The sequence below is a fragment of the Dermacentor andersoni genome, chromosome 4, assembly GCF_023375885.2.
Source record: "Dermacentor andersoni chromosome 4, qqDerAnde1_hic_scaffold, whole genome shotgun sequence".
Taxonomy (NCBI): Eukaryota; Metazoa; Arthropoda; class Arachnida; order Ixodida; family Ixodidae; genus Dermacentor; species Dermacentor andersoni.
The window spans coordinates 36852186-36878555 of NC_092817.1; the positions used below are offsets into that span (position 1 = coordinate 36852186).

Consider the following 26370-nt stretch of genomic DNA (forward strand, 5'->3'; position numbering starts at 1 on the left):
GATAATTGGCAAAGCACTTAAGCCTAAATGCTTTCGAAATGCCAGACTGCCGAATGCTGTGATCTATAGAGTCAATAAAGCAGCGGGGATGACAACTTTTTTCGAAGAGTATGTTCACGCCATCAATAGCAAGATGGCTAAGAACAACAGGACAGTTCTGTTCATTGTGGACAATGGCCCAGGCCACGGTAAAATAGAGTCAAACCTCAATATATTGAACATGGATATATCGAATTATTGCATATATCGGACACTTTCTATGTTACCTGGAAAATCGCATGCATTTTTAAATTTTTATTCGGAATGGAGTCGGACGTAAGATAAACATATCGAACTCCGCCATCCCAGACTACGTGCACTCTGTTAACAGGCGGTGAGCTTTCTCGTAACACCCTTGAATATAGCGGTGGCGCGATGGGCGTTCCCGACTACTGCGCACTATACACATCGATCGCGCCGAGAGCGCCGTTTGAACGTAGCGGCGTTCACATGTGGCAGCTTGTCTAGTTCAACAACGTCAATGACGCATTGCTTTTGCCGCACTGACTCGTCCTCGATGCCACGCTCTGCGCTTGCCGCGTCTCGCTGCGCCTCGCAAAAACTGGCGGTTTGCATTCACAAGGGCCCACGACAGTGCGCGCTCACTGGGCTTACTCATAGATACCTTGGCAGATGCCACTTAATACTTTGTTATTGACAGTGTTTCAAAATGCTTCGATTGAGGGACGCGGAGATTGCAGCGGAAGTAGTGGCCAAATGAAGATGCTGTCGAGGTTGATCCCGCAAGCGCTGATATTCCCCAGCTCCCGACTTCAACTGAGGCTGTAGCTGCTTTGGCCCTTCTTTGCCACTACTGCAGCGCAATAGAGGGCACCGGCCTATCACTTGTGGATCGTTTAGACTATGTTGAGGACTCCGTGTTTAAGCACACGGCTGCCAATAAGAAGTAGGCTACACTGCTGCAGTCTTTTCAGCCAAATAAATAAATACTTTGTGTGAAGCTTCAAGTGAGTATTTACTGCGCCACGATTGTGGTGCGATCGGGGATCGTTGTTCAGAGCGTTCAATTGGCCTAGACAGCCCCGACTTCGCGTGGCGGACGAAGTCGGCGCGACCTAGGCCAATTGCATGCAGCGCAAGAGAACGCATGCTCCAAACAATGATCCCTGATCGTGCCCTTGATTCATTGATTTATTTGCAGATATTTCTGACGCATTTTTTATGTGGTTTTATATATCGAATTCTGTCTATATCGAACTATTTCGCAATCACCGCGGTGTTCAGTATATCGAGGTTTGACTGTAACTTGGAGGCAGTGACAGTAGAGTTTCCGCCTGCAAACAAGGCCTCTGTGCTGCAGCCGATGGATCAAGGTGTGATTGAACTTGCCCACAAGATATAGAGAAAGAGCCTGCTTCATAGAATTTTATTATCATATGAAAATGGCAAAGGGTACGAAGTTGACTTGCTGGGAGCAGTACATCTCCTTTGCAGTGCTTGACAGCAAGTTCATGCAGCGGCTATTGCCAACTGCTTTGCACATGCGGGATTTTCACGTGCCACCAGTTTGCCAGAGGTTGAGACAGATGAATTCACAGATTGTGAGGAACTCTGCCAAGAGGTGATAAAGCTTGCCGGTAACGGTGCCACCGAAAGCGACGTGACCTTTTACAAGTACGCACTGTGCGAGCAGGATGTGCCAATGACAGGAGAGCTTACGGACGTTGAAATTGTTGTAATGGCCACAAGTGGAGGGCACGGCGAAGACGATGGCGACGACAACAAACCACCTCAAGAGGTGCTGACATCTGTCGAAACGAGGAATTTGCAGTGCTTCTTGCGAAATAAGGTTGAGTGCAGCAGCAGGGAAGATCGGCTCATGCGATGCGTCGAGGAACTAAAGGACACCTTCCTAGGCCCGAGTGTGACCGCAGAGCAGACCAGCATTACGCAGTTATTTTCTGCTAAATGAAATGGGTGTGCCTCAAAACCTTTCAAACCCTTACAAAAGCAAGATTAGAAGCTGCTGTTGAAGAGCTGGTAAGTGGTGATATTATTTTTTGAAAGAACTCGATTTTTCACGGCAATTTGCACAACTTTGCTTCTATCGAAAATTCGTTAATGAATTAATGAGGTATTACTGTATTCTAACCCCCAAAAATTGTTATTGTCCCTTTCTTTAAGGGACACTAAAGGCAAATATTAAGTCAAGCTAAAGGGATAGATTAGTTCTTGAGAATGCCTAAGGCAGCACTTTTATCACGAAGAGAGCTTTAGTAACAGAGAAATTGAGGTAAATGCGGGACACGATTAGAGACTCCCCCGGGACACTCAAGTACTAGCCCGATGACAAAGGCACTCCTCATTATATTTTATTTCACTACTTCTCAACCACTCGTACTAAGAAGATCATTGTAAGGCATTGTAAGATGAAAGAAAATGCTGCTTGTCCACTTCTATTTGATATTTGGAAAAGAGAACTCATTGACGTTACCCTTTACAACGGCACGGGCAGTTGAACGGTTTCATTTTCTCCACTCTCTTCAGACACACTTACTGACACTCACTCCTCTCCAGATTCATGACAATTCACACCCCTCATCACTCACTCACACTTGTGAAATGAGTGAATATGGAGGAATGTATGCGTGAGTGAATGCGCTGACCTATGAGCAATAACTAAGTATCTGTGTTCAACTGTATGTTGTGAGTTAACACGATAGCGTTAAGCAGCCTGTGTTATAGAAAATCGGACGTCAGCGTTGGCGTCGCGCGTCGGCGTCTCACATCGGTGTCGGACGTCGTATCGCCAAAAAGAATTTTTAACCAAATTCCGAACCACACATACCCAACCACTCCTATGCCTCCAAAGTTGCTCATACCTTGTCTTTCATTCTTTACAAAGTTATTCCTTGGAATTTTGAGAATGGCAGCCCACAAACAAATGTAATGGAAAAAGACGCCGTCACTGCATGTTCTTTATGTTAGTTTAGCTCTTATCAGATTGAAATATTAAAAGTACAAAACAATAACAGGAGATCAACCCATGCAAGAGGCTGCGTTTCTACCATAAAGCTTGCCTTCGTGCATAGCGTTCGTAGCCAGCATTTCCCGATAAATGTAACAGTTACATAAGCTGCAGTTGCCGGTAAACATAAAATCAGTAAGGGGTCTTTGAACTCTGGCACTGATATTGTGTTGCTGATGGGAAGAAAACAATTTTTTCAAGGCATAAACTGCCTAAAAGAAATTGCTCTTTGCATCACAAATTAATAGGGTGTGCAAATATCAAAATTTTCGTATACGAATCAAATATGTATACTTATCTTCGAATACCAAATCTAATATTGAATGAAAATATGCACATGCATTTATGAGCAAGTTGAGTTAATTTGTTATTTTGGAACATTGCAATTACATTGTCAATGTTAAAAAACTGGACTAGTAAGCCGTTATACTAAAACATTGTGTATTTGGCTCATGTTAACTTGGAAAATTTAGTAAATTCCCACTAGCTGTCTTCGCCAGCCTGTGCCTTGTTACATCGCATTAAATGCCTGTAGAATTGGAGGCATTTAACCCTGTGCCAGTCGTCACTCATCGCACTTGCTGTCAAGCAATATGCTCAGAATTAGGGGTGGTGCTGCAAAAAAAAAAAAAAAAGTGCCCACTCGCAGTTTGCAAACCCTTGCCCCTTGCTTCTTAGAAGCTGGCTTTCCCGCAATGTTTAGCCATTTAGTGGCTAGGTGTGCTTTACAGGCAAATTTTCGCTAGCAGTACGAAATCATTAAAAAAATCGGCACAAAATCACCCCAGTATTCTTTGATTAGATAAAAACAAATGCTAAGAACTGTGTTTGCTCCTACACAGGCAGCAGTATATTCAATTTGATTCAAATGTTCGTATCAAACCTATATTGGAACATTTTCGAATATGTATTTTACGAATCGAATACGAATAATAAAAATATAATATTCCATAATATTCGAACTTTTCAAATATTCACACATCCCTGCAATTGATTTTACTGCATCAACAAGCCTTGCATCTGCAGGTCGGAGTCCATATTGCTGACGTCTCCCACTTTGTGCGACCTGGTACAGCCTTGGACCAAGAAGCAGCCAACAGAGGCACCACTGTTTACTTGGTGGACCAGGTTAGCTGCCACTTGTGCATATGCGGGAACCGTGGTGCCCTTGAGCGTGTGCTTGCTTTGCTTTATCTTTATTACCCCGTGTTCTGTCTTTGCAGAGGATAGACATGGTTCCAGAGTTGTTGAGCTCAGACCTGTGTTCCTTGCGAGGAGGAGAGGAGAGGCAAGATAAGCAGCTCACGCTGTTTTCACACTCCTGTTTGTGGTGCATAGATCAATTCTGCTGCTGTTTTGTGCACCCACTAGATACAGCAGCGTAAAAAATGCCAGTCCAAATTTCTTGTGTTCGGTGAAAAGAAAGGGTAGCAATGTTTGGGAAGTTTGTGTGCCTTTAGAAAAAAAACTTTGCAACAAGTTGCCTTGGGGCTCTACTACATAAGGCTGTCATGAAACATATGCTGATCGGCAATGTCCTGGGTATAATCTCTTATTAACGTTCTATGTGTTCTTTGCTCATATGAGGTGTGCCATGAGCAGCTTATCTTTCTGGTCCTTGCAAACATTGATAGAGTCTGATGTCCTAACCAGAGTGAAATACTGATGTCTTGCTTTTGCGTAGGTTGGCCTTTTCTGTAGTCTGGGAGATAACACCAGAAGCCGAGGTGGTCAATACGGACTTTCACAAATCTATCATAAAGTCAAGGGTAAGGCAACTACTGTGCAGGACTCTCTCTGTATCGTTAAGACTGCATGGTCAGAATGTGAAGCATAAATAAATTGTTAGAAATGTAGGGGAAAAGAACTACTTCTTTCTCCTGTCCACTTTATGGCCTGAAAAGTACTATTTAAATCCTGCATTATGAAGTAGCCTAGCCACTTGTTTCTATGGGCCTATATTTACAAGACTTGTCTTCAATAAAAGTGCTTTTTCATTGGCTCTGACGTTCAGGCATCCACTACTCGAGATAATGATGAGACAGTCGCAGCAGCTATGACTAATCTCATACAGCACTTATGTACACCAACCAATGAAGAATGGGGGACCTCTGGTAGCCTAAGTTTGTTTTGATTTTTGTAAATTCCAAAATACCTTAATTTTGATCAGGCCTTGTTGTTTGTAATAACACGAGGTATGCTTATTTGTCTCTAGTACTGGTGCATGCAATGGTTTGTTTTCATTCTATTCCCCCAAAACAGGCCGCACTAACATATGCTGAGGCCCAAGCACGCATTGATGACAAAGCCAAAGGAGATGAGTTGACATTAGGCTTGCGGGGTCTGAATAAACTTGCCAAGCTGCTCAAAGCAAGACGAATTGCAAATGGGTAAGCAATGCATTGCTCTGCTCTGTACTCAGTTATGACTCCTGGAGCTCAGAATGCGAATTCGTTTGTTTGTTTGTTGGTTGGTTTGTTTGTTTCTACTCACAGTGTTCAGTGTTATATTAATAGGTGCAGGTTCAGAAGTCATTGAGCTTTGGCCATCGACTGTTTAAGTAACCGATCAGGAAACTTCAGTGCAAACAGTTGCATGCATGCTTTCTCTGCAGCAGAGGTCTTCAACATAAGGACTGCATGGCCCTTCTGTGCAGCCTATGTGGCCCTCATAAGGGTCTGCTTCATCCGTGCAAGCTGCGGAAATCCCATCATCAACACTCACACTCTCCCTTTAAATACCTCGTTCCAGCTTTCTGGAAGCTATTTGCTTTGTAGGTTGAGCAGTGTTGGTGTTGAGTAGCGTCTGATCTACACTAGACTCTTGAACACACAACGCACATACACGCACGCATGCGAACATATGCGTGAACACACAGTCATGTTACACTGATAAGGTCTAATAATGCCTGTCTGAGCAGGCACTATTGCTCAAAATAAGAACCACATACGTGCTGAGCTGTGAGTTGTTTTGCCTTTTTCCATTAGTGCTCCATTAGCAGTGCCCATGAAAACCTGAAGACACCCCTTGGTATTCTTCAATTGCAGAAAAAAAAAATACGTGAAAAATCTCTTTCAGGGCACTTACACTTGCCTCAACAGAGGTCAGGTTTCATGTGGATTCTGAAACTCACGACCCCATTGATGTCCAGACGAAGCAACTTTTGTGAGTGTTCTTTTTCTCTTAAATATTCACTACATATTAATTGAATGCAAGTTTGTGTGTTGAGAACAAGCTTTACCTCAAGAGCTCCTATCTAAACATATGGGAATTGTGAAATTGTTTTGCTTGGCATCAGCTGAAGTAATTTTGACATAGTTTATTGCATCTGGAATAAAATGGTTCAGTCTATGGGCTGTTGGGATCTCTACCTTTGCCATATTTTGATGATGCACATCGGACTGTGTGTTGTTGAATGCAAAATGCATTACAAAAATTCAAGGATGTATTGTAAGCTTTAGGGTATAATTGGGTGAACAGTATGTTAAGGATCTTTCTGACTGTTGGTAACAAAATTTTTTTATTTTTCACTAAATTTGTTTGTTTCTTGCGGGATGGGGTGTGGTAGGGTTGGGGCTGCTCAATTTTTTTACCACATTGGCGGTCACTTTCAAGTCTGAAAAATCAGCCTGTCAGTGATGGATTCAAGCTGATGATATTACATGTGGCTGGAAACATGACCAGAATCCAGGTTTCATTTCTTACTATAAAGTTGTTGAGAAAAAACGAACGAGTTAGATGAGCTATCTTCCTATGGGTGACTGTTGGTTGGAGGCTAGTCTTATTGGTCAATGCTATTACAGATTGCGATTTGTTAATAAAAAAGAAAGTACATTGTGCTGTCAGTCTCAAGATTACACTCCAATTGATATCCCGCTTTGTGAAATGTGTTAATTATTTCATGCTTCTTGCTTGTGAAGCTTCAGGGTCCTTTACCTTTCAAATTTCCTGCTGAACAAGACTCTAATATAACCCTTGCTGAAACCTCCAGGGAAACAAACTCAATGGTGGAGGAATTCATGTTGCTGGCCAACGGCTCTGTGGCCAAGCACATCTTCCAAGAGTTCCCTGAGTGTGCCTTGCTCAGACGACATCCATCACCTGCACCGGCGAATCTGGAGCCTCTTGTAAAGGCTGGCTCGTCCAAGGCAAGTCACTTCTTTTTCGTGACATAGCTTCATAAACCTCGATATATCGAACACTTTCAATATCACCTCGAAAATCGCATGCATTTAAAATTTTTTATTTCGAATGAGGTTGGATGTAAAGTGGATATACAGTAGCCAGCCGATTTTTCGAACTCCAGAAATTCGGACTTGATGGATATTCCGGACATCATAAATGCACCATCAGGGCTCCTATAGAGCTAATGCATTCTTGCGACTGATTTTTCGGACAATGTAAAGCCAGAAGTTTGATTTTCCGGACAAAATTTGCTGCGGCGGACCAGCGCTATAAGTCGGGGAGGACGCCATTTTGAATCTTGAACCGCCTGACGAGCTTCGGACCGAACGTGAAGGGGCTTGGATCGGTATAGTAATTTGATTAGCAAGTGTAGAAGGTGTCCAAATCCACACGGCAACGATGGCGCCTGTTGTAAGAAACGCTAATCTTAAAGGCCATGCTTTTGCCTGTAGCCTGCGGTGGAAGTGATTTTGAGAGCCGAAAACCAATCATGCACAGCCAGTTTTGGACACCACCTATGAATGCCAGGTCATGCTCACGATAACCACCATCATCATCAGTTTTGCCTTGGTGTTGTAGGTGGTGTCCCGCATGTTTTCGTCCAGCAGTGATCCACCGGCTTTTATCCAGTACAGTGCAATTGAAATCATCGCCTGCCATCACTAGCCACCGTACAACATATCATCGCTATTTCAGTGTGTTGCGGCCGTTCGTTCAGCGCAACGCCGACGTGTTTTCGACGCCATGGCTCCTGCTCTTCACCCGCTTCCACCAAATGTGTCGAAGAAGCATGGAAAATGTTCGACCATGCCGCCGGACAACAAGGCTGCCATCATCAGGCTTATTGAGCAAGGACTGATCCAAGTCAACGTCACGAAGGAGTTTAATATCTCCAAACAGACCTTGTTTGATTATGTGAAAAACAAAGAAAAGATCTTGTCTGCAGTCAACCAGTTGCACTGCAAAACTACAAAAAAAATGACCAGGAAGGACAACATACGAAGCTTGAAGAGGCCCTGCAGCTGTGGTTGAAAGGGATCCTAGCAAAGAACCTCCTCATTTTGGGCAGCATGCTCAAGCAGAAAGCCAAGATGCTCGCTTTAAAGGGCCCCTGTACAGCTTAAGTAGAATATTCGCACCATAATTTAAGTGAAGCGTTACGTATTAATGGAGCAACAAGCGATTACAAGTTACCCTCCTCTCTAGCCATGCTTTTCCTCCTCAACTTGTTCACCGAGCGATCGGGGCTCAGCTCCGCCTTCACTGGTTCTGCGTCACGATGCAACGTCACATCGTCCACTTACAGTTGTTTTGGAGCCCGTTCCCGCCCGCGTGAAACGTCTCCGCTAGCGGCTTGGCCGTCAACCCCAAGCGAGAGCTATCGAAGCAGTGTGTGTTCCGAGCATTCTGTCGTAGCGCCGAACGTGTCTGGTATTCCAGTAATCACACACTAGCAGAACGTTTCGACGGAACAGTGGAGGCATAAATTCAAGCTGATGAAGGAACTTTAGCGTAGACGTACGTGAGCTGCCTGACCAGTCTCCATGGTCCAGCCACCCGTTGGCGCAGAGCTTAACCAGCCAAAGAAAGAGCTAATATTACTCTTACCAAGTGTAAAATATTTTAAACGTTACCAAAAACAACGTGTTTAACAATTACACTCCTGCGAAAAATTGACACCAGCAGCAAAGAAGAATACATTTTGCTACTGCTACTGTGTGTGGTTGAGCTCTATGCCACCAGGTGGCTGCACCGTGCAGACCACTCACATTTGCGCTTCTGTTCATCCCATGAAACGACACGGAAGGGGACACGGCCAGGCCCTGTCCGCTTGCGCTTGCGTTTACCCTAATACCGGACTCGCGAAACACTATTGTGTTAGTAATCTTCCAGTGTAAAGTGACAGCCGCAATCGCGCAAATCCTGGCGCCCATCGGATAGCGGCAGTCGAATGCGCTGCAGCCAGTCCGCTCATCTACTGGCTTGCACAGGGACACGATGTCGCAGCTTGACATATTGCCAGTCGCTATGTTTGCAGTCCACACCGCAACAAGTCGAATCATAGCGCTCGCGAAAAGACAGACCGACACTGACGGCGAAGCTCTCGTCAAAGACGGAGCACGTTGTAACACAAGCAGACGACACTTGCTGTGTTGCCGGAAGTGCTTAAAAGTGTACTGAAAAATTGTTCTTGTGCATTCTCTTTATGTTACTTTCTTTTTATAAAAACAAATGAACTAACATTCCAACTATTACAAACATCGTTTGTTTACCATAAAGTTGGAAAAATTATCGATCATGCACCCTCATCAGCCAATCGGATAGCTCGCCCCACTGACGTCATATGGGTGATTTCCGTCATATGGGTCGGGGCGGCTTAAAATTCCGCCGAGCAGCGTGCTGCGATCGGCAGCGATGTGCATTTTTAAAACCTTATAATAAATTACATGCGTTACGCGGAGCATTTAGATGTGTCAATTAATGATCAGAAGGACCTACTCTAACGGCTCAGTACTTTTGTAGAAAATTGTCAAAATCGTTTCAGGGTCCCTTTAAAAATGGGCATTCAGGACTTCAAGTTCACCGATGGGTGGATCCGTGGGTTTAATAAAGGCACAGAGTCTCTTTCAAGAAAGTTTGCGGGGAGAGTGGTGCCATGGATCAATCTACTGTCACGGATTACCGGACGAGTAAGTTGAAGGCTCTGCTGCTAGAGTATGCTCCTGCAGACATTTTTAATTGTGACGAGACAAGCCAATTCTTCAGAATGCTGCCGGACCGTTCACTTTCCTTTACTAATGAGGCCTGCGCTGGTGGGAGGCATAGTAAGGAGAGGGTAACTGTCATGGTCAGGGCAAATGCGGTTGGCACGGAAAAGCTGCCCCTTCTAGTGATAGGAAAGGCGAAAAACCCACATTGCTTTAAGGCTGCGAAGAACCTGCCTGTGTGCCATGGCAGTAATACAAAGGCCTGGATTACAAAGCTTGTTCGAAGATTATGTCCGCTGTCTGGACCAGATGTTTGAGTGCCAGAAGAGGCAAGTGGTAACAGTTGTAGACAACTTCGGGGTGCACAGCACCGCAAACAACCTGCAGGCTATTCATCTTGAATTCTAGCCACCGAATATAACGAGTGTGCTCCAGCCCATGGATCAAGGGGTCATTAAAAACTTCAAGGTGCACTACCGGGCCCATTTACTTGGCTACACACTCATGTGCTTTGACAACAGGAAGACGTACTCCACTAGCCTGTTCTCGGCACTCGGCATACTCGCAGATGCCTGGAAGGCTGTTGAGCCTTCGACAATTGCAAATTGTTTTAGGCATGCTGGATTTTGCAAATCTGAAGAGCCCATGGCCGAAGAGGCAAACGGCACCGTTGAAAACATTGACACTGGTGAGCAGCTGATTGCCGACTTGCGCAGCAGTGGGATGGACCGTCCCACTGTTGTTACTTTTCACGAGTTTGCCGCGATCGACAACAACATAGAGTTGTGCGCGCAGCTTACGGATGATGAGATCGTGCGCCAGGTGACTGTACTGCCGCAAAGTGACTCGGACTTATACGACGACGCCGCTGGCTGCCCGCAACCATAAACGCAAGACGTTGTCAACACTCTAATATTGTTCTGTAGTGTCTATGACGAGAACATAACACTTGCACAGATTTAAGCAGACGTCGTTACAAAAAGCAGGCATTTAAAACAAGGGACCATTGGCGACTTTTTCAGTCCAGTTTAGCTGGAATAAAGTTCGGACTCGCGACTCGTGGATTTTTCGAACTGTTCTTTTATTCGGACTATTTTTCTGTCCCCTCCAGGTCCGGAAAATCGGTTGGCTACTGTATCGAACTTTTCCACCCCAGACCTCGTGCACTCTGTTAACAGGCGGTGAGCTTTCCTTCAACACCCTTGAAGATAGTGGTGGCACAATGGGCGTTCCCTACTGCTGTGATTGCGCCGAGGGCACCATTTGAATGTAGCAGCATACGCACATAGCGGCTTGGCTAGTTAAACAACGCAACGCCTCCTCTGGACAACGTCAGTGGTGCATACATATGCCGCATTGACTCCTCCTCAGTGTGGCACTTTGTGCCTGCCGCACTTCGCGAGAACTAGGGGTTTGCATTCACAAAGACGCGTGACAGCAGGAGCTCACTGGGCTCACTCATAGACACCTTGGCAGATGCCACTTAATACTTTGTTATTGACAGTGTTTCAAAATGCTTCGATTGACAGACTTGAAGATCGCAGCAGAAGTAGCGGCTAAACGAAGATGCTGCCGAGGTTAATCCCGCAAGCGCTGGTGTTGTCCCGCTCCCGACTTCAACTGGTGCTATAGCTGCTTTGGCCCTTCTACGCCGCTACTGTGGCACCGGCCTATCGCTTGTCGATCATTTAGACAATGTTGAGGACTCCATGTTTAAGCATGCAGCTGCCTATAAGAAGCAGGCTACACTGCTGCAGTACTTTCAGCCAAATACAGTCGAACCCGACTATATCGAACAATTTCTGGTCACGGTATAGTTACAATGAGTATATATAGCAAAAATTACGCTTACATCGAACAAATATTGCAGTGACTCCCGATATATCGAACGTCAAGCGGCGGAAAAGTGCCCCAGAAGTTGGCTTTCCCTCGCGGTAGCAAGGAAACCCGGCGGCGCGGCTCCATCCAACCGCTCTCCCTACCGTGACCGCGCTGCCTCAGGCTGTTCGGGCGAGCCGTCGACACTCCCCGTGTCGCGCATAGTGAAGTCTATTATCCTCCCTCTTCCTCTGTCATCTTTCACTTCCCACTCCCTCTCCCCTGACGACGCTTCGCCGTGCTCCCTCACGGGTTGCAGAATCAAGCGTCCTTCCTTTCTTTAGATCACTATCTATCGACACTCCCCAGCAAAAAATGATCCTGGCCCGCCTACAGCGCTTGCTCAGACAGCCAATCAGAGGTTGTTGTGCACTCTTCGTGCAAGATGGCGAAAGTGCGAGTTGACTGGCTGCTTCTCCGGTTTTTCGTGCTTGCGCCTTGTGGGCCTTCTCCCGCAGTGTTGCCGTGATGAAGCGGCAGAATTTGCCTTTCGTCGTGAAGATAGAAATCATAAATCGCGTCGAATGCTATGTCCCCGCAGCGTGCAAGATTCCGAGGAGCACTCTCGGCACGATTAGGGCTAAAGTGGCCAGACTCGCAACCTGGTGCCCATGGCGCCCGATGCGTACGCACGGCCGTGTACGAGGCATTCTTCATACGTGCCGGTTTCCGCGTGCTCAGTGATGACTGTAAATTCTGATGAATGCGACGAAGCCGTTGCCGGTGTTGCCGAAGTTCGGAGCGAGCTGTCAAAATTTCCGGGACATTCGAATCAACGGTGGACGAGTTTGTGAGTGCAGAGATTGCGACCACGGTAGAGCCCGGAAACGAAGACTACATCGCTGACATCGTACCGAGCACAAATGAAAGTAGGCACGTTGAGGAAAGCAACTTCGATCCTTTGCCCATATCTTCCGAAATTATTGATGCACTCGCATTAGTCCGGTGCTTCTGCGCGAATGCGGAAGGTTGCGGCCTCAGCTGCTCCGACTCCTTAGACATCGCGGGGAAGTGCGTGCGTCGCAGGCAGCGAAATTGCCCAAGTAGAAGAAAATGTAGGACTAATTAATGCGAAACTAAGCTAGTTTCGTCAATAAAGTGATTTTATAAATGGTATGTGCTTTTATGACATCCAATTATTTAGCAGGCTTATATCGAATTATGCTCTATATCGAACTGATAGGAGTTTTTTTGCGAGTTTGATATAGCCGGGTTTGACTGTAAATAAATACTTTGTGTGAAGCTTCTAGTACATATTACCTGCGCCAGGATTGGGGCGCAACCAAGGATCATTGTTCACCGCATGCGTTTGGCCTAGGCCACTCCGACCTTGTGCGGCTGACGACGTCGGTGCGGCCTAGGCAAATCCCGTGCGGCACAATCGACCATGCGCTCGAAACAACGATCCCTGATCGCGCCCTTGGTTCGTTGATTGGTTTGCAAAAGTTTTTTACATGTTTTTTGCGTGATATTATATATCAAATTCTGGCTATATCGAACTATTTCGCGATCACTGCGCTGTTCGATATATCGAGATTCGACTGTATAATCAAGTGTAGTTGTGTGTTATTGCATCCGGTGCCCGTATTATGTAAGGATGGTACTGTTATTCCTATTCATTTCTTATCACTCATCGCAGCAAGTGCTCATACTGGCAGTAACGAAGGCTTGGCATTGCACCAGCCATTGAAGAAGGGCAAAAAGACTGAAAAATGACAAATAAATATTTATGTAGTATGACCCCAAACTGTGCTTTGCATGACTGTGGGTAATCTTCTTTGCCCATTGGCGAGAGAAAATCGTGAGTAATACAGTAAAATTTAGTTAGAAAATTTAGTTAGAAATACAGTAAAGTGGAGTTAGATAGCTGCCATAGTTGTTTGCTGCAGTAAAAGCTTGTTAATTCAAATTCCACGGTAATGCAACGAAAATTCAGATTACAGAAAAATTCGAACTGACGAAAGTCAGAGAAAGAAATCGCCTGGTTAAGGTGCGTATATAGTCCGACGTGGTGTGAACATGCGCGCACACATGCTACGTCACGTTGGCGTGAACATGAACAACAATGTCTACTTCGAATCACTAGAGCAGCCAACGTAACCGGTTACGGCCAACACGGTCCGAAGTGTCCAACGACGGCTCTTGCTCCATCCACACGTTCGTTGCGCCAACGGGCGTGGAGGAAAAAAAATGTAGCAGTTTTGCCCGAAAAGTGAAGCATTGACTGCGATAGGAACTTAGTAGATAGCTATGCGACGTAAGGATAGTAGATTTATCGGCCGTGTAAACATTCGCTTTACTAACTAAAATAACAAGTACAGTGTCACACGTGCACAGGTAAACATGAACACATTTTGCTCAATGACTGTGAAAACTCGCTGAAGAACGCTGAAGGGAGGAATTGCGGCAGTAGCAGCGAGCGAATTGACCTTTGTACAGCTCTCGCTTCAGTGTGAATGAAATGTAGAAAGCACATCGCATATGAAGCTACCGGCACTACGCGCACCCTGCAAACATTGCAGATCGCTTTGAAGACAAGGCCCACGCAGGCGCGCACTTTGGCCACATTGCAGATCGCTTTCAAGATACGGTGCCTGCATGGCCACACAGTAACCAGCAGCCGCCGAAGAACCCCCCCCCCCCCCCCCTTCGCCTCACCCCCATGCCTCGCGTGGAACAGGAGAGAGCGAGCGTCCGCCCTGCATTCCTCGCGCACGCACGCAAGTTTGAGCCGCGTTCGCCAACTCACTTTCGCACGCCTTCTCTCACACATACAGCATACAGTGCACGGCAACGATTTTATCGCCTCTGAGGTTTATACTGAACCTCACAGAAGAGGAGCGACTTGCAACAGAGGCGTCTATGCCATGGCCAGGTGCAAACGCGTCTCTGTCCAGTCAGGCCTAAACAAAGGGCCGCAGATGGAAAGCAGCCTGTGCAGCAACTCTCCCCATCCACGGTGGTGCGGAGTTCGACTTATCGGTGGCAGTGCAGATTTCAGTGTGAATTAGTAGGATGTTATTACATATTGCTTTCAATACATTGCTGGACGGACTGCGGCTGCTACTTCGAATTATCCGATGTTTCAAATTAATGAGTTATGAATTAACGAGCCTTTACTGTATAAGTAACCATTGTTATATACAGTTGTAGATGCTATTGGCACCAAATTTCATTTACTATGCTGTAATTTACTTTCACAGTACACTGCCAATGCACATATAAATTGCATTTGCACAGTCCTAACTGGTCTGCAGTAGTAATGCACACCCATCAAACATTGCTGCATAAAAACTCATTGTTTGTGCTTGCGCTAATGACGCGCATTTCTTACACAATGGGGAGAAGGTGGTGGTGGTCGTTTTATGTTTTTTAAGACATGGAAGTCTTGAACGGCCATGTTGTGTGTGCACCAAAAGTAATGCACACAGTTCAGAATTGACTCTGTGGCATAAAATGATCAGTTATGCTCTTGTTTTGGAAGGAAAATGGTTTATTGTACAACCATTTCTTTCAAAATTTTATTTCACTGAGATGGAGTGCTCTTGCAGACAAAAGTATTGCAAACGAGTTAGGCCTAACTAGAATGCATTCTATTTATCCGCTTTCAAGACACTGCTTGATGTTAGCATTATTTCAGCTTGTGTACATATCTTGAGGCCTGCACCCTCATTTGCAACAGGATACTTAGTAGCGTTACAAAATCACACTTTTGTGTTGTTACTCGTAGTTCTGTGCTTTAATCCCATGTTTGCAATTCATTTGTCCAAAATAGTTGCATGCATTAAATACTAAAGAAGTGCTGTGCAAAACAGTTGTGACCCCCCTTTTTTTATTTCTCTCGAAAACTACTGTTGAAATTTATGACATCCACTTAAGCTTTTGCCTTTATGCTTCTAGTACAAAACTAGTTTTTTCTCTCTACCTGAATAAGTTTCATTTGAAGGGATATGCAGGTAAAGACAGCAGAGTTTTAAATGGAGAAATAACATTAGGATTTTTTTCCCCAAGGGGGGTTCAGGAAATGCAAAAACAGTAACAATTGAAGGCATCTGGGAGAAGACTTTTGTCTTGCACTGAGTGAGCTTAACTAGGCTAGTGCTAATAATGGTGATGACAACAATCACCTTCCTTTGGTAGGGCTTTGATCTGAAGGTGGACAGTGGGCTCCACCTGGCTGAGTCGTTGGACAAGGCAGTCCTGCCAGACTGTCCCTACTTCAACGTGATGCTGCGCATGGTGGCAACACGATGCATGGCACGGGCGCTCTACTTCTGCAGCGGCTGCGTTGCCCTGGAGGACTTCTTCCACTACGGTCTTGCCATGTCCTACTACACTCACTTCACGTCGCCTATTCGGAGGTGCAGTCAGAGGGCAGCTACAGTGGAATTATCATTGCCACAGGAAAAAAATGTTATGTGAAAGTGCAGTAGAACCCTGTTGATACACTTTATTTCTTTTTATTTTTTTTTCACATGGATGTGTAAAAATAATGTTGAAGGTGGGAATATGCAAGAGGCAGGAAACCACTTGCACAAATTAAGGCAGTGCAGCTTAAACTTTAGTGTTTAAAAGGAAATTAAAGAGGAATATTAAGTTAAGCTACATTAGCAAATCATTCTTTTGTGATAGCAAAACCGCCACTCTAACCGAGAGAGAAGGCTGGGTAAGCTGGACAAGATGCAAGGAACGAAAGATGGGTGACAGTGCCACATCAGCTTTCCATGATGCCGTGAACTTTTACAGCATCTTAAGAGCCTACTTAGTTGCTTACCAGCAAGGAAGGGCTACATTGCATTCTAGAAGAATCAGAGGCTCAACCTAGCAAGCTGTGAGAGCTTTTCCTGACCAAAATGGATGCAAATACATTTATATCCATGACGTCGCATTGATGTACCGGTCAGTGCTCCTGGCAAGTAATTCATAAATAGGAGATTTTCTCTTAATTTTCTTTGGTAGTAATTGCCCCCGTTTCCTTTGTGGGAATGAAAGTAAGGTAGATGTTGCAGTTCTGTACATTTAATTACTTTATTATGCTGAACTTAAGCAAGGTGTACTGTCACTAATAGCTGTCATATTGAAGCAATTGTTATTGCTAAAATTCACATTATATTGAAGGACAATACCTGCAAAATTACATCTTCAAAGCGTGTTCTTGATAATTGTGATCCCCCAACTAGTGCAACAGTAAAGAAAAAGGGATCATGACAATTTTTTTTTTTGCAACAGTTGCTAAGAAATTTTAGAGCAATTTAGAGCAAACAATGTTAGAACAGCTAGTTTTACAGTCATCCATACTTGTAACTGTTTTATGCTTGTGTGTCATCTGGGGCTCAAATTTTTCTGTTTTTTCACATTGAACTGCATATGTACTGATGTATATCAAATTTGGTGTATTTATGCTGGTGTTGTGAAAATTGTTTTGATGTATGTAATTATACTACAGTCGAATCTCAAGATAACGAAGTTGTACTTGCAGTGAAAAACTTCGTAAAATTGCAAATCTTGTTCATTCGAGGTTTTAAAGTTTCGGCATTAAAAACAACTTAACAAGTTCTTGGAGCATTTCAGGTAAATAATATCTTATTAGTAAGCATTTATAAGCAAATCACAAGGTCAGATCCTAATAGTGAGGTTATGAGTGCCAGCACGTGCGGTGCACATCACACCAAGAGCAATGCATCGCTGTGGCTCACGGTGTCTGAGATTTGCATGTGTTGCTTCAAGCAGCACCGTAAATCTTGGATGCTATAGCTGAGTGTCCACAGCCAGCACCCAGAAATCAAAAACAAAAGTGTAAAAAGTTACGGATATTGGTCCTGAGCCAAAAAAAAAAAAGAAAAGAGACAGTTTCACCAGGAAGGTGGAGCATTGGCGGCAATACCAAAGAGACTGCACGAAGTAAGGTTTATAGTCTTATCGAAGTCGTGCGCGCTCAGGCAAACATTGACAAATGTCACTCAATGACCACAAACTTGCAGTCACAATGTGAGCGAGTGCTTCGTACTGTGTCTCAGAAACTTCTGATTACGCAACTGCCAACTTTAGACGCATGGGTACAACAAAATGCATGTAATGGCACCATCCATTTCGGCTTGTTGCGGAGAGATTACCTCCAAGATTGATATGATACGGCACGTGGCTCCCGCACAGACGTGCACAAGGAGGAAAAGGCAGATAGGCGTGCATTCCTGCCCCCCCCCCCCCCCCTCTTTCCCCAATGTGTGCTTGATCACGTTACCACATGTTCACTTCCTCCCCGTTCCTCTCGCGCAGAACGACTCATCAGCTCTCGTGCTTCTTCGGGTTGTTCACCAATGCGACAAATAGTGCAGTGGTGTTTCCTGCCTACTGCATCCCGGCACGCACGATTTGACAGCGGTTTTGCTGCTCAAGCTTTTCATGCAGAAGCACGCTTGAAATAACTTTTGTACTAGCCGTAGAGGCTCCAAGTAGATGATTGAAATGGCCGAAAACTTATTAAATCGAAACTGTGTCGCAAAGCTACTTCGTTAAACCGCAAAAAAATAAATACACGGTTTTCAATTCAACCAAGATCGGGAAATGAAGATAGTTTTTTACATTGCAAATTTCATTAAATCGAGGTTCGTTATATCGAGGTTTATGCATTTCTACATATAGGACTACACACGTTCATGTGGCTCTCTACAATACAATGTGTTTTACCCACACCTAATTTCTCTATAAGAGACACTCACGCTAAAAGGTGAATGTATATATTGTTCAAGTTCTTGTCTCCGGAAGCCATGCATACACTATAATGCTGATTGTCCTGCTGCAATGTGTCATTGTATCTTTGCATTATGTGATGCTTCTACCTACAATCCAACATTGTTACAACAAAGTACCATCTGACATGGAAATGCCATTATTAAATCCCATATTCATTATAACAATTATTTGTTACAGGTGGATATCAACAAGAAACATTTTAGATTGACATTGTTATATCCACAAACTTGCTATATCCATGTTCGTTATGTCGAGGTTCAACTGGATTATGCTTTCTGTGAGTCAGGTTTTTTTGTTTTGGCAGGTATGCCGACTTAATGGTGCATCGATTGCTTGCTGTTTGTGTTGGGGCAGAGGGAACATACCCACAGCTCGTCCACAAAGACAAATGCCAGGTAAGAAACAGCTGAAGCCATTGTTCTTGCATTGACATGCCGCTTTGTTTGTAGGTGCGTAGTAGTAGTTGTTGAATGCAATGATTAAGCTATTCACAGCACTGAAATACACAGCACTGGATAACATGTAACGTTTGTCAGTGCTAAAGTCACTTTTTCAGGCTTGTTGTCCATAAGAATTGCAACAATGCATGAATAGAATGTCAGTGGAGGACACGGGCTCAATGTGCATACTCCTCTGTCCTAAAAAATGAAATACCATTAAACCTCGATATAACGAACTTCAGTATAACGAAATTCTTGATATAACAAAGTATTTAACTTTTCATAACCTTTTGTCCATAGAACACAATCTATTTAGAACCTCAATATAACGAAGTGTATTTGTATGTTATTTCAACATAACGAAATTTCGCTTTCACTGTAAGGGAATGCTGAAACAATAAATGGAAACTTCCGCGGACGCAGATGGTGAAATTGAATTGCAAGCGGTAGTTTGCAAAGGCACCCCTCAAATCGCGCGTGGCGTGACAGTGCTACCGTTGAAGTGGAGCCGCACCATATTCCATATAAAGTCCAAGTGCGATAAGATGCTATCGCGCCCCGCACACTTTGTGCTTTAGGCGTGAGTGAAAGTGTGTGAGGGTGAGACAAGAACGATGGTGGCTTCACGAGTGCCGCCTTACCGTGCGAGCATAGGGATAAAGGGTGAGGGGAGCTCGCTCGCGGTAACACAATAAAGCACACGAGAGGCAAATGTGGGGGGAGGGAGGGGGAAGGTGTAAGCTGGCGCCCGTCGCGATTTCTGGCGGGCATCTCGGCCGTGGCTACACATGGCTGTAAGCGCGGTGGAGCGCATATGCAGCCATTCACCCTGCTTTAGAGGTAATGTGTAACGTGTGCAAAGACTGGGTGTGCTGAGATGGCGTGGCATCATGTAAGCTCTCTTCCCGCGCATTTAGTATTGGAGGTTGTGTAATCTCGAGTTTTGGTGACTCGTTGGAGAGAGAGAGAGATGAAGCATTCGCTCCCCACTGCCGGCGCTTTTCCTGATAGTGTCATCCCGGTGCAGGCGATGATATCAGCCACGGGGGCGGAGTGCATGCGAAAGCGTGACTGGCTTCACTTAATTCGTACCGCCGATGTGAAGGTATCGTCAATGCGGCATGAAACCATATCATTTGTCACCGGCTCCCAAATTCATCAGAATGAATTGTTTTCTCATTCAAATTTGCTTTTTTCGATTGCTCGCTAATTTGGAAGATTCTGCAGCCCCTATCCGTGTAAGAAAAATAGATCAGAGACTGTACTTATATTTGCATAAGAGGTCAAATTTTGATATAACAAGCAAATTGCCAGTTTTACCTACTTTGTTATATCGAGGTTTACCTGTATTCTCTTGGCTAGATGGTGGAGTTCTTGGCAGCCACAGGGGCTCTGGGCAACTGGGGTGGAGAAAGCAGCATGAGATGTGGCATGGAAGACATGCGATGTACCTTATTTTGATAAAACCACATGTGCAACATGCAACACCGTGTATTTAGTCTATTTCTTCACAACTGTACTGGAAGAACTGAATCGACCCATGTGACCCAAGGACCTGAGTGGCTGTTTTCAAGGCACGCTTGTACTGATAATCTTTCCTTACAGTATTGCTTGTGGGTCATTACCCAACACAGTTCTTAATTCAGAAGATAGCTGCATGTACCCAGCTAGAAATATGTTCTTTCCATCACATTTTGCAAGGTGTATAGGGTCATCCATTTTAAAGAAACACCTCATTCTCATTAGCATTCAATACAAGTTAAATTATTATTCCCCTGCATGAGAAATAAGTGACCAATATGAACCCTAATGCAGATATCTATTGACGAAGCATTATTCTACATGTCTCAATTCAAAATTGAAGCTGCAATGGAGTACTACTAATAAAGTTTTCCTCCTAAGAGTGGATGATCTCGGACATGGACGCATGGCGAGAATCAGCATTATAATGTCAATGTCAAGTCTTGCATAATGTTGAGCTCTCTTCAGACTCTTTGTGCTAATGTCAAAGGGTATGTGTATTTTAACTGCTCTTGTTTTCTCTTTGGCCATCTTATTTGCAGGAGCTGTGCAATAATCTCAACTATCGTCACAATATGGCGCAGTACGCTGGCCGAGCATCAGTGGCCCTTTACACCCAGGTATTTTACATCTTGGGTTTTGCATTAACACGATCATTGCCTCTTTTACTCAGTAAACACAGCAAAACCTGATCTTAGTGTTCGTTATGGAAGGAACCATGGAGAGAGAACACAGGAATCATGGAAACATAACATTTAAAAATCCTCCATAAAAAATAAAGCAAATTAGTCTAGCTATCACCTGAATACTGTTTATTTGCCCACACTTTGCCATTGATGCTTAAAAGAAATTTAAAGGAATGAAGTTCATGCCAGAAATGTTACTGGCATTATTGGTGACTGACAGCAACATGCAACAAGCTTTTATTCAGTTTGCATTTAATAGATACTGCCTGTCACAATGGTTGACTACCACCAGTTGCCATTTGGTGGATGCTGCACAACTTTTTGTATTAGTATAAGTATAGAATAGTATAGAAGAATCAACATTTGGGCGAGTTGGTACTGGTTGAACATCTTGAAGGGGCAGCGCAAGACGACGAAGACAGAAAGCAGGAACACACAGGACAGCGCTGAACTCACAACTAACTTTATTCGAAGGCATACACAAACTTATGTACTACAACCCATAGCCACGGGCTGTCCCATCGATGGCGTCATTATCAGTGCACAAGCAAAAACGCAATATCCTGTTATCTAATACTACACTATCAGGCGGTTTAAAAATTTCAATTCACTGTCATACGAATTTAATGATGGCATGCTTACACAATGTGATCCTTTTTTCCTGATATAGTAGGCCTCAATAATCTCCCTTGTAGTCTGATTTCTATGTGCGGAAAGTATTGTGGTGTCTTCGTAGATTGGAGTGCACCCATGCTTAGAGCAATGCCATGCGACATGTGCGTAGGCATTACCCGTTAGCGAGCGCCTATGCTCAGACAATAAGAAGTTTGTGTATGCCTTCGAATAAAGTTAGTTGTGAGTTCTGTGCTGTCCTGTGTGTTCCTGCCTTCTGTCTTTGTCGTCTTGTGCTGCCCCTTCAAGAAGTTCTATTTAGTATTTACACATCATATAAAGTATGTTCATACATTAACCTGCGTATGTCCTGTGCCTGTTACTAAATTTACCTTATCTTACCTTTAACTCTTATCCAAAACGTGATTCATGGTGCAGTAATACCATGGAGTGATGTGTTGAGTGAGAATACAGTACGTGGGAGTACTACACGGGCTTTGCCCAGGGACCATGCAAGCAAAATGTAGCAGCTAGGAAACTGCAACCGAGAACATTGCGTACAGGGTTTCACTGTATTGCTAGCTGCACCCCGAGCGATTAGGTGTGTGTTTAACTGTAGTAGTAGCTGACTGTTTTCATGTAGGAGATAGGCAAATTAGCTACTTACGTGGTGCCATGTTATATATTGATTACCTTAGAATTACCTATGTTGGATAATGTAAATAACTACCTATGTAAAATTTGTAGGAGTGTGCAAATATTCAGAACTATTGAATAACGAATCGGATAGTGTCCTCTTCGATCCGGTCTTCGAAATGAATTGTCACTATTTGTAAGTGCGAATATTTTGCTAATACTTTTTGAATATTTCATCATGTCAATATGGTCAATTAAACATAAACTTTGAGCAAAAGTAAGGTAAATTTTCACCCCTGCAGGCATATTATAGACACAAAACACGAGGACTTTCGTAGTGGAGTAGGGAGGTATTCTGTAAGTGTCCACCTAGTGGACATGTCCATTTCATCTGCTGCTGAAGTGCTGATTGCCTGGGGGTGCCTGTTTCCTTCTGACCCAGCCCAGCCAATCAGAACTTCAACAGCAGGCAAAAGGGATATGTCCACTAGGTGGAGACTTACAGGATACACCCCTGGCTACATTGCATAGGTAGCCATACTTTACAGGCTATATATACAGCAATCATTCTCACTCTATGAAGAGTCCTTTGCATGCAAAGGAACTACTTGTCTGCTCCTGATGCTCAATTTGTGTATTTAATAAATAATGCTTCATAACATAGTACTACCACGTAATGACAGAAACTTGCTAACCTTAAGAATACTAGGATGTGAACATCATTTTATATCAACTGTGATAATGGCTGTTCGTTAAGCGAAAACTATTAAAAAACTATTCTAGATTCAATTCGCTTTGATTTGCTTTGGTACTATTCGGTCTCAATAATCATGATTCGCAAACCCCTAAAACTTTGCTTTTCCATTTCACTCCTTCTACACTAGTTGTTCCAGCAGGCACTTGTTTACTCTTGCATTCCTTGATCCTTTCTTTTTTCTTCTACAGGCGTTCTTCCAAGACAAAGTGGTTGATGAGGAAGGATATGTGCTCTTTGTTCGTGAGAATGCAGTGCAGGTTTTGATGCCTCGTTTCGGCCTGGAAACAACAATGTTTCTCAAGGAAGAGGGCTGGAAGTATGACGAAGAGGTGGGTGCCAACAGCACAACTGCTGCAGTTGCTGCAGTAAACGAGCCTGTGCTAGCCACATACTGTGGTCATTGGTATCAAGTCTGCCCCATGTAGACTGTTTTCTGTGTTTCTTATTGTGTTCATAAAGGCACAGTGTGTGAGGCATTTCAAGAGGAAAAGCTGAGGCACGCGGCACCGTGGGTCCAAGTAAGAGGGGTTTTTTCTTGGTTGCAGGCATGTACGCAGTCGTATGGGGACATTACGTTGCATCAGTTCGATCAGCTGGTTGTGCAAGTCTCGGTGGACAGCCGTAACATCCAACATCAAAAAGTAGTGATCAAGATAGTGGAACCTAAGGCAAGTCCTTTGTTTTCTTCTTCATCTAACAATATTGCCGTATCTGTAGTGCGGCAAGGACGATGGTGGTTAGAAAATATATATCAGTGTTTAAAGAAAACACACCAAACAAGAAGGAAAAGAAGCAGTGACTAGCAGGTGATTTAAAACAGTCCGCTCTTGTTACTTTTCCTGCTGACTAGTGTGTTTGTCCTTCGGCGCCGCGACAGTATGTTAATGTCTGCATACTCAACTTGAGGAACAGTGCTTCGCAACTATGCTCTGTTGACTGCAGGCACCAAAAAAGTGTGTCCTAAGTTTTACATTTGGCAGAGGAAATATCTGTCAAAAGAAGAAAAAAAGATGTGTAGGTTTGTTTTGTTCTAATTTGTGATCATTGCTGAGAATGACTGACTGGCATTAAACTTTCTTTAGGAATAGGCTGTAGCATTGATTGTTTTGTTCGCACAAATTTCAGTATTATTTGAATCTTGCAGAATTTTTAACTACATTGAGTTTGCTACATGACTTAGTGTGAAGGTCAAAGAAACTGAAAACTTGTTTTGTTTTTGAAGCTTAGTCTAGATAAAGCTTAAGGCTTTAAATGTTTTAAAGAAGGCTGCATTTCTGCTGATTTCACTGTGGAGGAAGTGAATGAAATGATTAGTTTCAACCGCTACCTGACTGTTCGAGATGTAGCTGAAGAGGTTAGCATGTCAGAAACTGTGTACTACTATGAAATTCTCACTTACATGTCAGTGGAGGGCTAGTGCGGGAAAGCCTGCGCATAGGACGATGTTTATTTACCTGCTACACGTGGTACGGGCAACATGCCAAGAGAGGTTTTCAACGAATTGCTAATTGCTAAGCGCAGGATATGTATTTATAATATAAAGATTTGAGAGGCAGGGACAAAGCAATGCTTATGTTGGTAGTCGCAAACTACCGAAACTGGCTAAAAGTCCCGTGTTTTTTGCCAGCAACATTCATATTCGCAGCGGCGGAAGTCGCGCGGCGGCAATGCATGTGAAACGAAACCTCGCGAAAAGCTTCGCAGCGCCGCGCCGCTGTTCGCTCCATTCGCTCAATCGCTTGCATGTGAAACAGGCTTTACGTAATGTCGTTTACTGCGTCACTGCGATAGCAGCGCCGGTATCTCCCATGGTGGCCCTTCAGGCCAATATGAACGGACATTGCGTAAAGTTCACAAAGTACGATCTGAAATATCTCGAAGTCGTTCTGCAGCACGCGACAGCAATACTTTCAAGCAGCGCCGCGCCGGATCGCACAAGCCAAAGGGGAGGAGGAAAAGCTCGGCGCACGCCCTTTCGTCCTCGCCCGATGAAAAAGACTAACCACACGAAATTGACCGGAAATAGGCTAGGATTGTTGATATGCCGCAGTCAGTGCCGTTACTCGTTAAAAACCGCGCGACATTGGCTGATAAGTGTTCGTTATCAGCCAAAATCGTATTAGCCCAAAATCCAACAGTTCGATATTCGCAAACCTTTCAGTTCGGCGCCCAATAGCAAAGTTCGTGCTCCGACGCGCTAGGTTGTCTCCATGCCAAAAGATGGCGCCACCATACCATAAGCGCTCTTTTCACGTTGGGTCCGCTGCGCGTTCCCACTCGAGACCCGACTTTCGTGCGTCCTGAAAGTTGCGTTGCTAAAAGTGCCGATCACGTTCGATTGCGCGGCCGTGGCACTACAAGATTGCATTCTACACCCACTGTGTCTCCTAATGTTTGTTTGTTTGCGTACGAGGCATGTTTTGAGGGCACAACAAAGGCGGCATCTATGTAAGAGCTTGCTCCTGCCGCAGTAAATTTGTTCCGAGTTCGTCTGCTGATATATTTTTTTGTATGATTTCCGCGACTTATTTCTGTCATTGGTCTTGATCCTTCCGAACGTTCTGGTTGCCGCCCAATTAAGGTCGTTAGCAGTGCCCTCGCAATCCCCCGCGCTCTGCGTGGTCGTGACAGCGCCCTGAGTGCAAGCTAGAGTTAATCGCGGTCGTTGCATACGAAGTGCTGTATAGGCATTGATACTTGCCGTACGATGACGCCCGAAATCCAAGCAAGGCAAAAGGGGTCGCAGGAACACGTAGATTTGAATTAACATTGGACGAACGAGGGAATTAGCATCAGTCCTAAGTCAACCTTACGGCAAGAAAAGGACTTGCCTCCTGGGAACGTTGGCTCCGGGGTACTACTATGGAACTGTAAAATTCCACCATGTTATCGAGTTCTGCCAAGCTTGTTGGCATTTTGGGCCAATCAGAGAAGGTGCAGCCGCCTTGTGAGCCAATTAGAGCTTGCAAGATGGCAGAATTTTACAGTGCAGGAACACTCAGACTTCGCGTGTCAGCAGCAGCAGCGCCTAGCGAAACGGAGGAAACAGTTTTCAGTGGTACATGCTGTGATTTCGCGACACCGAGTCCACCGCTCATATTGAGTCACGTGTGTCCAGCTTCTTACCTGACTGGGCACCGGCGTGCTAGAACGCAGGAGCGCATGC

General features: G+C 44.5%; 1 protein-coding gene and 1 pseudogene across 1 annotated transcript in view; both read left to right on the top strand.

Annotated features, from left to right (window-relative positions):
- Dis3 (exosome complex exonuclease RRP44-like protein Dis3) overlaps positions 1 to 26370 on the top strand; it is a 43381-nt gene that overhangs the window by 11841 nt on the left and 5170 nt on the right. Inside the window, exons 11-21 of the mRNA XM_050184021.2 lie at positions 4055 to 4156; positions 4252 to 4316; positions 4713 to 4797; positions 5291 to 5418; positions 6107 to 6193; positions 7020 to 7176; positions 15940 to 16160; positions 18857 to 18947; positions 21056 to 21133; positions 23393 to 23533; positions 23750 to 23872. Coding sequence (XP_050039978.1) covers positions 4055 to 4156; positions 4252 to 4316; positions 4713 to 4797; positions 5291 to 5418; positions 6107 to 6193; positions 7020 to 7176; positions 15940 to 16160; positions 18857 to 18947; positions 21056 to 21133; positions 23393 to 23533; positions 23750 to 23872 — 1278 coding nt within the window. The remainder of the gene's footprint in view (positions 1 to 4054; positions 4157 to 4251; positions 4317 to 4712; positions 4798 to 5290; positions 5419 to 6106; positions 6194 to 7019; positions 7177 to 15939; positions 16161 to 18856; positions 18948 to 21055; positions 21134 to 23392; positions 23534 to 23749; positions 23873 to 26370) is intronic.
- On the top strand, positions 9981 to 10953 carry LOC140217040 (tigger transposable element-derived protein 4-like; annotated as a pseudogene).